We start from the raw sequence: 13,276 nt of genomic DNA, 5'->3' as shown, positions 1-13,276 counted from the left end.
AGATCAAGCCAATGGTCTTAAAGCAAGCTAATTCTGGTCAGCAGCAGCTTAGGGCCCCCTCAGACTGTCAGGACCCTCCCATAAATGCTTAAACGTTTACATAGACCGTGGATCTGGAATTTGGAGGAAATCTGCTCGTTTGCCAAAGCGCAGGGACACTGCTTTACTGAGAGGGGCAGGACGGGAGGCGGGGACTGCGGGCTGAAGTTCCACCCACAATCTCATTACACCAAGTGAATCATTGTACCGGCTGAGGCAGAAACCAGAGGAGTTTCAGCCTTTGGAGACACAACAGTGTGCCCTTACCACAGGGAATATTACATCAGCAGCTCGCCTGGGTCCTTCAGCTCAGGAGGTCACTGTAAGTATTGTCTGCTGGAGCAGCTCTGTATCTGGCACGTCTGTTCCTCATGAGCTCGTCTTTCCTCTGCTGCCACTCAGGCTGGAGACGCTCTGCGTGGCATGACTCAGACAGTGAAGGCTGTCATAAAGCTGTTTTTTTTTTTCCCTCTTGTTTCCTTCAAGGCTTTTCTTTTTGCCTTTACTGACAGCTTTCTGTCAGACATGTCCGACAGTTTGCTTTTCAACTATCGGCAGAGCTATTGTTTAGTTTGATTGAACGTTTCTGAAAGATTACCCAACATAGAAAATGTAAATGAAAATGGGATTCATCCGTTTTGTGATTGCCAAGTCTAGAGTTGCCTTCTGTAAAGCTCACAAAGTATTCCTAAATGTTGCACATTTTTTTCAAAGCTGTGATTTGTTTTAGTTTATAGAAGCTGTTTCTGCACATGTGTGAAGCACAACAAAGTTGGCAGCACTGAAATGACATATTTTGTGTTTTGGAGGGATTGGACAAACTCAAAAGATTTGATGTTTTAAATTGTTGCTTTTCCAACTTCAATAGTAGTGCTGCAGTTTCTATGGTAGCCTGAGATTTTGTTTTAAGTGTTACATTTTTTTTTATTCTCCTCCTCCACAATAATTGTACAACCAATACAACTGCAAGTCAAAAATCAATGTGTCTCTTGTTATAAAACTTGGTCACTTTTAAGTTTCGGCATGCCAGGTACTACTTTAATTTCCCCCATTAATGTAGTGAAATTCACACAAGTATCTATTTGGAACCACACCAATATTAAATCCAGAGGTGGTACATGTTGCTTCATCATTTTCCAGATCACTTGTATTTTTAGTACATGTGTGTTTGCATAAACCGGGGGACGGTAACCTGTAGCTGCGTAGGCAAAGTGGCGCTATGAACTTTCTGCATTGGGGAACTTCAGCAAAAAATGAGCAAAAGAACCAAACGATGTTTTTAATTATAGCTATGATAACACATGCAGGTTTTAGCAGTGACTCATTGAACGATTGCAGTGCATTTCTAGAACAGAATGACACTGAAAGTCAGTAACAGTTTTTAGATCTATTTGACGTCAGTAATTTGGAAACTGATCATTTTCTACTAATGTAAACATCCCATTAAAGAGAACCTACCATTCCCCATTCTTTAATTTAGAATCTAAAAATGGAAATAAAATTGCAATTCTTTAAAAATGAAAACTTATTTTCTACAGTAGATATTTATGAAAAGTTGCATTAGAATTTGATTTTTTAATAACAATACAAGTTGCTGGTTCAGTGCTGGAGTGTCTTGTCTTGGCCTCTAAGCATCTACTGTCCTAAAGACTCTTGACAAAGTAACGGCATTAAGTAACACTGTTTAGTGTCTACAAGTGGACATAACAGATGAAGTACATTCTCAAAGACTGTCTGTGTGTCCAGATGTTGGGCACCAACTAACAGCATCTTAAACACAAAGTGACACATCTTCTCCTTTTGTTGTGCAGGCTTCTGGGACAGTAAGTTGTGCAGGAGAGCAGTATCCGTATCTCTGCCAAAGACGGCAGGTCCTGATAGACCACCTCCACCTGCTCTGAGACCGCTCTCCTGTCCAACTACCCCTGCATGTCCCAAGCTTCGAATTCGCAGCCCCACTCAGCTGGACTGTTGCCTGCCTAACGGCGCACTGTGCTTCATCAACCCCCTTTTTATAAAGATTTATCAGCCAGATGGTGGCAACCAGGTCAGCTCTGCCAGAACTGTAAACCAGTTACTTAGAGATGAGTCCAACAACAATATAAGTCCCACCAATAGGAGAGAGAGAAGCTCGTGTTTGGAACGACCGCAGACGTACAGCTCAGACCTCGGTGACGAGAGCCAGCGACCTCAAGAGAACTCAGGGAGTATAACCACAAGTCCATGCAGTAAAGGACAAACTGGTAGCAGCCAGGCGTTGGGTGTCTCTCCATCCCCTCCTCCTCGACCGCCACCCCCCCGTCTTCCCAAACACCTGCCTGCTCCTCCCATCCAACAGCAAAGCATGCCCGAAAAAGTCGCCTGGATTAACATTCCGAAGGAGGAAGAGAAGGAGAAGAGCAGCAACCTCTTTTCACGCCTCGGCTCCTCGTTGAGCATCAGTCCATCATCCTCGCCTCCAAAGAGACTTAGCATCAGCTCCCCAATATCCATTCCCCGGCGAACCCTGCCCCTCCCTCTGACGGCTTTCTCCTCCTCTCCACGTCGATCCAAAGCATCTCCTTCATCCAGTCATGAGGATGCTCAGTGCCATCTGGCGCTGGAGGAACAGACGATTGAGAAGGCCATCCTAAGGACCAAACTGTCAAAGCAAAAGTCGGTTCATTCTACAGGCCAGGGCGCCTGCAGTGCTTCAGAGCCTTCGGTGATGACAGGAAGCAAGTTTTCAGAAGTCACACCTGGAGAAGCATCTCAGGAGGACTGTACCAATGGAGGCCAACGACTGAGTGACATGAGCCTCTCCACAGATTCCTCGGATTCCCTAGATTACTCCCAGTCCTCTACCTTCTTCATTCCTCCACTGCATGACCCCAGCCCCCCCACTATCGCTGACTTCAACACCCATCTCCCCCTCTCCATCCCACCATCCCACTTACGTTACAGCAGCATAAATATAGACGACGAAGTTGATGACGACGACTATGAAGAAGAAGAACCTGACTACGGCGTTAGCCTCGAGAGTGAGCAAGACCAAGAACTTACTATGCTCCCACCCGGGGTCCACACAAAGCGGCGCCCCAGTGCCAGCGCCCTGGTCCTGCAGAAAGCCCTGCAGGGAAAATTTCGGAAAATGAGCGGCGTTTTCAACTCGCTGCTGACGCCAGAGAAGAGGGCGATCCGCAAAGTCCTGGAGATGTCCAAGGATAAGAACTCATACTTTGGCTCCCTGGTGCAGGACTATCTGAGCTACATGGGGGAGGGTGCTGGCGCCCAGGCCTGGCAGGGCTACACCTCAGGACTCGAGCTGCTTCAGACCATCCGCCAGTTTATCACTCAGATGAAGAGCTACCTGCGACAAACCTCCGAGATGGAGCCACCGATTGAGAGCCTCATTCCTGAAGATCAGATTGGTAAGTTTGGAATGAAATCCTTCCTCCTCCTTTAAAACTATTTCTGTCTCGCCTAACTAGTTATCCAGCGGTCACATAAAGCATTAATAACTACACCTCTTGCACAATGCATTCAGTTATAGAAAGGAACTTTGGTTCACCTCTGCAGGATTCCTGCTGACAATACTGCTCAGATTTCTGCTCTGTAAGCCTCGTGACCTCATTGTCATCTCCTCTCAGAAGGCTGTGCAAGTCATTTCTGTGCGCCTTTTTAAATAATTGGCTAATTATTTTTGGGAAGGGTGAATGATGTCAATATCAATGGAGAAATCACAGTATTGTGGAAACATGTGAATGCAGATGCAGCAGTTTCACATCTCTGTTTTGTAAAAAGCATAAAAATATTTTTTTTCTAAACTGCTTGATGTGTGAGTTGGTGGCTAACGGTGTGTTTTTGTTGAAAACATGCAGCTCTAACCTGTGATTAGGTTAATAAATGTCTGCGCTTGGTGATTTATAAAATAGCATTATTTTTCTTTTAATAACAGCTGGCCTTATACAGTAGGTACAGACACACACTTTGCTCTCGCACCTGCACACACACACCTGAATATACACTTGCACATGCACCCGCACATACACGCCTACACACACACACACCTCATTTACACCTGCATACACCTCACTCGCACACGCACAAACACACCTTTGCCAGAGGAGCAGTTGGAGAACTTTGGCCCGGGACCCCGTGACTGGAACAGACTGGAACAGAACAACATGCAGACGGAGAGAATAAAGACTCTGTTCTCTCTCAGGGTGAACAGAGCAGGTTAGCTTGTTCAAACACATCAACAATGTTCTGCAGTCAGCAAAGTCATAAAGAGAAAAAAATTAGTATTTTTACTAGAATCATAGGTAAACAAACGCCGTGCTGCTGACATTTGGACTTTTTAGATTCACATACACCTTCACTGTAGCACTGTAGTCTCTGAAAACAATAGGATGCTTCCTTTTTAAAGTCTGAGCAAAGACATAAAGTCCCTAAACAAAGGTTCAAGTCAAAGCTGATTCTGAAAAAAAAAAACAAAAAACTAACTAGATCCATTTTCTGCATGCTCCCATCATACCTGCTGTTGAAAAGGAATGATCCAGTGAGTGCAGGCTAAACCAAAATAAAAACCCAGCCGACCTGTCTGAATAAAGTTGAAAACTACTTGAGTTTGATCGTCCGGCCCTCAGATGAACCTCCAGGAAAACGTTTGACCACTGAAGTCCATAAATTCACCTGTTCACTGCAACAGCACCAAAAAAAGAAGGTAGAAACCAGAAAAGCAAGAATCCTGCAGTCAACAACTGTTCTCAGGACAGATTAATTTCAGACGTGAACTAAACTTTCTGGATTATATTCCTGTGGGGATTCATGCGACTGGGATCGGATTTAAAATGTGGAATTATTAAACTCTAAAACGAAACTCTGGTTCTTTTTAGTGACGTTCATGAAGCTTCTGTCAGACATTTGATTTCCGTTCCGTGTATGAAGAAAGGGTTAAACTGGGAGGGGTGTGTGTGTGTGTTTCATCGTGTTGGTATGCAGCTTGTCCGTTTTCTGAATGCTCTTGTTTTTTCTGCAGCACTGTTTAGTTTCAGGGCAAAATTGCCCAGTATTTCCCTGCGGCACCCTCAGAGAGCCGCTTCTGTTTGGCTCAAAGGCCCCAGATGCATCTGGATGGCCCGCCTCCAAGTCGTGCAGACGAGTACGTCAGACTGCGGCTCCTTTTATAGTGGCTGTCCAATCAGAGGCGGAAGATTAGAGGCAGGCCCCTACACAGGGGTCGCTCTGTTTCTGCCGTCATTGTCTCTTCTGATCAAATATGAAATGAAAGAGGGATGTGATCCTTGGAAGAATGAAGGAACAATAAACCTCGATTTACTCATTTAGCAACGTACAGAGATCAACATGCACCTGTTCAAAGAAACATCCTGTTCCCTTGTTACGGACCAAGGAGCCAGGAAGTAAACAATCTCTTATCAGTTAGAACATTGGTCTCAAACTGCAATCCTTGAGGGCCAGAGTCCTCCAACTTTTAGATGTGTCCCTTGTCTTACACACTTGAAGTCGAGCTCTACTGGAGCTAAAGAGCTGATGTTAGAGTCGGGTGCGCTCGGCCGGTCCTTGAGGACTGGAGTTTGAGACCACTGGGTTAGAGGATAGATGCGCATTACCTCCAGTGTCTTTGCCACTGAGAAGGCCCAGAGATGTGAGCGTCCGCACATAGAGCTGATCAAAACAACCTTCTGAATTAAAAATAGTGAAATCGCTGCTCATCCCCACACCTGCTCAGCTAGGAAAGGATCTCAGGATCTAATTGGTCATGACGTTCCTATGGATGCCAAAAGCACTGAACCTTGCTTCAAACTGGGAAATTTCACAGGACTATTGCTGTTTTTTGCAGCATATTCCTGCTTCCTCCAGACTGAATCAGGCGACTGGTGGGGTCCACTTAAAAGCGGATGTGTAAGGGACGCAGAAGCACACAAACGTCCGACTTAACACCGTGCTGTGGGGGTCTCCTTTATCAGAAATAAGCAGAAGTCAACCTAGGCCTATCACAATAATCAATAAATCAGTTAATTGCATGAATAAATAAAACAAACTCAATCATTTCTAATTTCATGATTTATCGTTTTTCTCTTTCTACCAAAAACTGGATCATAAAAGTCTTTAGTCTGGACTTTTTGGTCTCAACTAAACCTTTTTTAGAGGCATACATTTGTTTCCTGAGACTTAGCAATTCATTTTACTTGTTGTTTCTGAAGTTTTGTGTATTTATTTTGGATATTTAAAATGTCTTCCAGTTCCAGTGTTAAATGTTCATTGGAATTTAAAGCTTGTTGATCTTTGAGAATGTGTTCCTGCAATATTATTCCATTATTGCCATTATATCACTGGCAAACTGTCTCAAAAGAACAATATTATCGGTTATCGCGATAACTTCTGGGACGATTAATCATCCAGAAACATTGGTTATTGTGACAGGCCTAATCAGAGGAAAGGAAGACGTTGCGCTGAGGAACCACTGTACCTGTACCTGGTTCTTTCAGTCCTTCCAGTTTGTTCCTTTAAATTTTTACCAGAATTAAAGACCGATTCGCTGTTACAGCCTTGATCACTGCTTACAAACCCATCAATGATGCAAATAATAATAAAAAATAATTAAAACAGTAAAATATCTATAAAATATGGCAACTGTGATTCTTTAGTCGTTCTGCAAAGTTCCCAGAAACAACAACAGCAGGCTAACTGGAACAATGCACTCGGCCCATGTAAGAAATTTTCAAGTGTTTGGGAATCTCTTTTGATGCCTCATGTGTTGTGAGTTTCAGAACCGGATCTGCCGGGCCCATTGGATAGATAAGCTAGCAGGAAGAGACATGTTTCCAGTAAACCTAACCTGTAAAAGTCACACCCTAAAAATACTCCTACTAGCTGGTAAGGTCAGGTATGAGTTCCAACAAAACCAGCTTTACTCCTTATCGGTCCTGGCAGGTAGTAAAAACGTCCCGCTCACCCAGAGCTCCCAGCCAGTGTGGAGTAGTGAAATGAGGAAGTGAAAACGGCCCGCTAGTGTTTTCTGCAGTCTCGTTGGCGATCGCTCTGCGCTCGGAGGGTGCTGCGGAGAGTTTCCCTAAGCCAATGCTGACGCAGACTCTGTGGATGGCAGATGCTGGATGCGGTCCAGCTGAAGTGGAAAGTAAAATCAAGCTGAGAGGTTACAGATGTGTCGAGCCAGAATAACTGCTGAGCTCACTGTTTCCTAGAGGAGAGTCAGCAGCTCGCTCTCAGACTGCGCTCACACATGGCCCTTGTCCAACAGGCCTGTTGAGGTTTGGCCTCCAGTTATCCATCTCCTCTGTCTTGTGTTGGCCGATTGTGACCGTGTCGCTGCAGCCGTCGCATGTCCACTGTCCACACTGCGGGTTGTCAGCAGTCTCACCTGCAGCACACAAACGAGTCGAAGCAATGTTGGTATGAAAAGCAAGGAAGGAATTTTAAAGAGGGAGTCGAGCTTGTTTGAGAGCAAGAGTGCTTGATGTTCTGGCAATTTACTGAGAGCACAGAACGTATCTCAAGTTGAGCTTCCAGAAATGTCTGACGAATCAACATTGAAATAACACGGGTAAGGATGTAAGCAGTTCTTTCCCATAAACTTTTCCTAAACCTTGCACCCAGTTTTTCGGGCTGGTATGTTGTTTTTCTCTAAGATGTCTTGTGATGCATCCAAGTCTAAATAAATAAATATATACGTATTTATTTTTAGTTTGTTCCTTTAAAATTTTAAAGTAACAAACTTTAAGGGTACAAAATATGAAGTTGTATTTTTCTTCAAATACAAAGTTGTTGTTTGGAAAAAATGAATCAGTAGTTCTAGTCTTTAGGGGTTACTTGATGTCACAATATATATTTTTTCACCTGCAAGAGTCGTCTACAGTAGAAGGAGGGACTAGGTCGGTCGGCATGCTTTTCTGTCTGTCTGCCATATTGGATTTAACAAATATTTTCTTGCACTTGCGGTGGATGGTCAGTAGCTGATGGTGTATTGTGTGATGCACTAGTGTCCACTTCAGTGGTCTGTGTGCATTTATAACATAAAAATCCTCAAGAAGCACAAGAAAAAGGCTTTTAGATAGCTGCCCACTGTAGTGACCGCTACACACAAAAGGGTTGTTAAACTAGAACCTGTGAAGTGATTTGAAAGTGATTACTCTGACGGAGTAAAGACCCAGCTGTGTCTCCCCTCCTCAGACAGAGTCCTGGAGAAGGCCATGCTGAAGTGCGTTCTGAAGCCGCTGAAGCTGCCCATCAGCGCAGCGCTAAAGGAGTTCCAGGTGCGCAGCGGCAGCTGGCAGGAGCTGAAAGAGAACCTGTCATTGGCCAAGGCCCGGCGACCTCAGGAGATGGGCGTGGCCGACGCTCTGCCTCCCGACCACGTGGCCATAGAAAAGATTAGGCAGAAGTTCCACACCATGTGTAAGCTGTACTCCCCAGAGAAGAAAGTCTGCATGCTGCTAAGAGTCTGCAAGCTAATTTACACCATCATGGAAGACAACTCAGGTAGAGATCTGTGAGGCCAGCGGTTTTCCACACCCAACACACCTGGTATGATGAAGCACGTCCATCCCTTTGTTTCAGGTCGTTTGTATGGAGCCGATGACTTCCTCCCCATGCTGACCTACGTGCTGGCCCAGTGTGACATGCCTGAGCTGGACAATGAGATCCTGTACATGATGGAGCTGCTGGACCCTTCGCTGCTGCATGGGGAAGGTGCCGGTCCAACACCTTCCCTCCTTTAAAAGCACATTCTGTTTCTCCTCAGATGATTCTTACCGTCGTTTCTGTGTGTCCAGGTGGTTACTATCTGACCAGCGCCTACGGAGCCATGTCCCTGGTTAAGAACTTCCAGGAGGATCAGGCTGCCAGGGTGCTGAGCTCCGAAACCAGAGACACGCTACACCAGTGGCACCGGCGGCGCACCACCCAGCGTTCTGCGCCTTCTGTCGACGACTTCCAGGTGAGCATTCACTAACAAACTGACTTACCAGACAGACTTCTTCTTTGCTTCCTCAGAGAGGTGATCTTTTTCCTTCACCTGATGATGATGATGATGAGTGGTGTCCTGTTTGTCTCTCAGAACTACTTGCGTGTGGCACTGCAGGAGGTGGACAGTGGATGCACGGCTAAGACTCTGCCAGTGCGACCGTACACCACGGTGGAGGAATTGTGCCAGCTGTGCGCCCTGAAGTTTAAGGTGTCGGACCCCAAGAACTACGGCCTGTTCCTGCAGATGGAGGGCAGCAGCCAGCAGCTGGCAGCAGACACCCACCCTCAGAAGATCAAAGCTGAGCTTCACAGCCGTCCACAGCCGGTTCCCTTCCACTTTGTCTACCGCCGCTTGGCCAAAAACGGCACGTTGTCAGCATCTCTCTCCAGCACCCCTGCCGCGACCCCTGATCCCCAGGCCAACCTAAACCACCAGAGCACGGACCCTCAGGCCCTCAGCGGCGGCTCCATCTCTGTATGATCACAGAGGAACACCCTCAGACCATCGTCCCCTACAAAACATGCTTCCCCCTAGCATGTGCCGGCCGGATGTCGAAACAGTCCAAGTGGGCAAAACAGCGTCTCGTGCCAGTCTTCACAGAGCCTGACTTCTCCTTTCAGGCGGCACATCTGTCTCAACCAACATCCCCTCGCTGTCAGACAGACCCGGCCGACAGAGGAAAAACACGCAGTTATTTTTACTTCCTCTGGATTCGGTATCTGAGCAGCTGAAAGGGACAGAAAGCAATCTGTCCTCATTTACACTTCCAATCATTTGGTGCATGTGTACATAAATAATCTAGGCACCAGTTACTTTTAACAGTTGCAGGTCACCTGTTACTTTATTGCTTTTAAACTTTTAGATTGTCTATGAAAACAGATTTAGTGACACCTAGAGGCCATTAATGTACATAACAAATTTCCTGTGATTCTTCAGGAATGCATCTTCTCGTGCCTCCCAATCAGATCCGCTGTGATCAAATGTAAATTCATCTGATGCTTCCGATCATCCTAACATGCATTCATACGTCGTTGACCTTTGGAACATGGCGTCCATTCTCTCGATCCAATAGAATAGCGTTAATATAGTGAGATCTTTGTGTTTTAAGTTTAAAATTAAGAAGCAGGTATTCGCTGTTTAATCCTCGTGATACGAGCTGGTGTCATATTTTCTATTCACACTGACATGTGACAGAGGAACTGCTGCGATTTGTTAGCTTGTGTGGCCTTTTTAGCTGGTCTGAAGTGCCACACTTTGCGATGCGCTGCACGGGAAGAGTGCAGGTTGTTTAGAGGAGAGCGAAAATGATCGAGATGCTGCGAGTTCCACGCGGAGGAAACGAGCGAGGAGCGGTCAGCACAGACGGAAAGGAAGTGCGACGTGGCTGGAAGAAAAGTGAGAGCCGCAGCAGGAAGTTGGGCAGCGTTGTGTCACCCCAGGAGACGAGCGTTCTCCTGGCATGTTGTTGTTAGGAGCTGTTGTATTTATGTCTGTGCTGGGATCTTTCACAGATACGCTTCCTATCCTCAATATTTTTTAATGTTAAATTGTCACGAGACACTTTTCCTGCCTGTCATGTATCTGTATGAGAAACATTTTCTTCTGCACTTAATAAACATTGAATCTTCAAGCACGTCTGACTACAGTTTGTACAAAGGTCCATTGTTAGCATGGCCGGCCCCTCAGCATATGCGAGGTAAGCCGCCGCTTGGCACCCCCACGCCACCAGGGGGCCCCCAAGAGCAATGAAGTAGCATGATAGAAAAAATATTTAAAATAATATTGAATAATACAAACTAAATGCTATTACTATATTGTTTTTTTTTTTTTTTTTACAGATAATGATTAATCTCTTCCTGTTGAAGGCTGCTGCCTCTGTTGGGGAAATATAAAATATTAAATTTAGTGTTTATCAGTTGATGTTACTTTCAAAACAGTTCAAATAAAATGACACACTTAAAAATCACTCTGCATTTTAAAATCCAAATATATATATATATATATTTTTGTTACTCCTGTAAAGTTGAAATGAATAGTCATAATAGTATTTGTATAATGTATGCTAAGTACAGATGACGCTAATGATAGCAGGGATGTTACACAGAGTAGTTTAGAAATTATAAATCTGGTGTTGATATGTTGGTATGGGGCCCCCCAGAAAAAGCTGCTTAGGGCCCCAAAAAGGCTTGGACCGGCCCTGATTGTCAGTCTTTATGAAAACCTGTCCATTTCACCTTAGTTTATTTACATAGACCAAAGACAACAATGAATGTCGTCTCAAGTAATTAAAGAAATAATCATTTTTTAGTCAGCTCAGTCCCACCATGTAGACAGATTTACAGCCCAGTACATCCACTCCAATTCAGCTTATTTGTAACGTGCAAAGCATTGAACAGTGCATTATGCTCAACTCAGTATTCAAGTTACTCTAAGGTCCCAAAACTCACACTCCTCCACTTGTTCCTGCGTTGTGTCCTTCAAAAACCAAACAAAACCTGTTGTAATCAGTGTGTAATAATGTGAAGGGTCTTCAATTATCTGAGTTTGTTTTTTTACCAGGTTTGGGTGTAAGGGTTATAACACCCTGCTTCATTGTGATTGAAAATTGCTTATTGCTTCTGAAATCATTAGATAAGAAGGTTCTCTTAGCCCATCCCCAAAAAAATGTTCATAAAAATCATTTGGGGATTTATTTAGCACTAAACTTTCCACTGCTTTGCTCAGTTCAGAAAGGTTAATATCTGCATTGCACAACTGAGAGAAATTGATACGAGCAATTCTATGGTGTATTAAATCGAAGAAGGTTTCAGAGTCATTAGAGGAGAAGGTTGAGGAGTATAGGATACGATTTTGCTTGCAATTTCAGACAATTTAGTTGTAACCTGTCCATTTGTAACTAAAGTATTAATAGAGTTACTTTTGTGACTCCTTTTTTCTAAGCCACAAAAGTAGGTTCAGCTTCTTTCCCTCTCCTCTACCCATTTAGACCTGGAGCTTCTTTAAGCCTTTTCAGCTTTCTGCAGATAAACATCAAAACATCTGCAACAGTTAGCATGGATTTAAATCAGCCTCCTGCACCGACAAGGAGTTGACAGAATGTTGCCTGTGTTCTTGACGACGAAGCACTTCAGGTTCAGATGATGTCAGGATGGATCAAACCTCCGTACAGATACAATACAGGGCAAACCAACGTAAACAAAGCGTCTTAAAATCAATGACTGGAAGGTGAACTGTAGTTAATGAAAAGGTACACAAGAGGGCGCCAAGAAAGAGTCTGTCTGAAACTGAAGGGTTGTTCCTCCCAAAACCTTTAAAGCAGCTCATTAAGTCAGAAAATCCTCCAGTGTATTTTAAATCAGCGTTGAACTGCTGATTCAAAATTAATTCAACCCAACATTCAGTCGGAAAATTAAATATTACATCAGTGAAATAAAAAAAAAAAGTATTTTAATCCAGAGATGTGGACTTACTGAACAGCGTGTCCATGTGCTGTATATCATCTGTTCTCAGGCTTTGTTCTCCATTTTCAGTGAATTACTGCATCAGTACAGCATGAAAATCAGCATGTGGTTCTGCTGAGGAGCAGTGGAAGTCCAGTTTTGCACCTTCGACTCTGTTGGTTCTGGTGTCTCTCTTCTTCCATCCGACAATATTCCATAGATTCTCTATGGGGTTCAGACGAGTTTACTAGTGTCACCATGGTTATTAAAGTATATGTTACTATTGTTGTCAATGTTGGCTGATAAAAAGTTCTGCTGGAAAATAAAGGTGAGGTAAGGTGAGGCAATTTTATTCATATGGCACATTTTCAGCAACAAGGCAATTCAAAGTGCTTTACATGAAATACAAACAAATAATAAACCAAAGGAAAGTATAAAGTCGGCACAACCGTGCAGTTTGTCAGCAGGAAACATGAAGTGATCTAAAATGTCCTGCCAGATGACTGACTCTGACTTTGGTCCAGATGACACAATCCCCCAAATCTTCACCGACTGAAGTTTCACTGTGGACTCTCCACTCTTTCTCCAGACTCTGGAACCTCAATTTGCAAGTGAAATACAAACTTTACTTTCATCTTGAACTGTATCTGGTTCAGGAGTCACACGGTGACAATTGTAGTCCATTATCCTGGATCCGTCTGTGTGTGTGGTGGATCTCACAGTTTTTCCCTAGTGGCTTTGGTGCATTTTCTCGAATCATTTTTGACATCTGCCAAACAGTGAATGCGTTTCTAAAAACAATTCGTAC

General features: G+C 44.2%; 1 protein-coding gene across 4 annotated transcripts in view; it reads left to right on the top strand.

The window, feature by feature from the left end:
* The window catches only part of LOC116713138 (ras and Rab interactor 2-like), a 29,762-nt gene extending 19,104 nt beyond the window's left edge, over nt 1-10,658 (top strand). For all 4 annotated transcript variants that reach the window (XM_032553140.1, XM_032553138.1, XM_032553139.1 and 1 more), the window contains 5 exons: nt 1,851-3,449; nt 8,233-8,541; nt 8,620-8,751; nt 8,835-8,998; nt 9,119-10,658. In XM_032553140.1, the coding sequence (XP_032409031.1) occupies nt 1,851-3,449; nt 8,233-8,541; nt 8,620-8,751; nt 8,835-8,998; nt 9,119-9,508 (2,594 nt within the window). In that variant the 3' untranslated portion in view covers nt 9,509-10,658. The remainder of the gene's footprint in view (nt 1-1,850; nt 3,450-8,232; nt 8,542-8,619; nt 8,752-8,834; nt 8,999-9,118) is intronic.
* The last annotated feature ends 2,618 nt before the right edge of the window (nt 10,659-13,276 follow it).

The sequence above is a fragment of the Xiphophorus hellerii genome, chromosome 22 (genome assembly GCF_003331165.1).
Source record: "Xiphophorus hellerii strain 12219 chromosome 22, Xiphophorus_hellerii-4.1, whole genome shotgun sequence".
Lineage (NCBI taxonomy): Eukaryota > Metazoa > Chordata > Actinopteri > Cyprinodontiformes > Poeciliidae > Xiphophorus > Xiphophorus hellerii.
The sequence above is the reverse complement of the archived record's forward strand: the minus strand, read 5'-3'. Positions and strand labels throughout refer to the sequence as shown.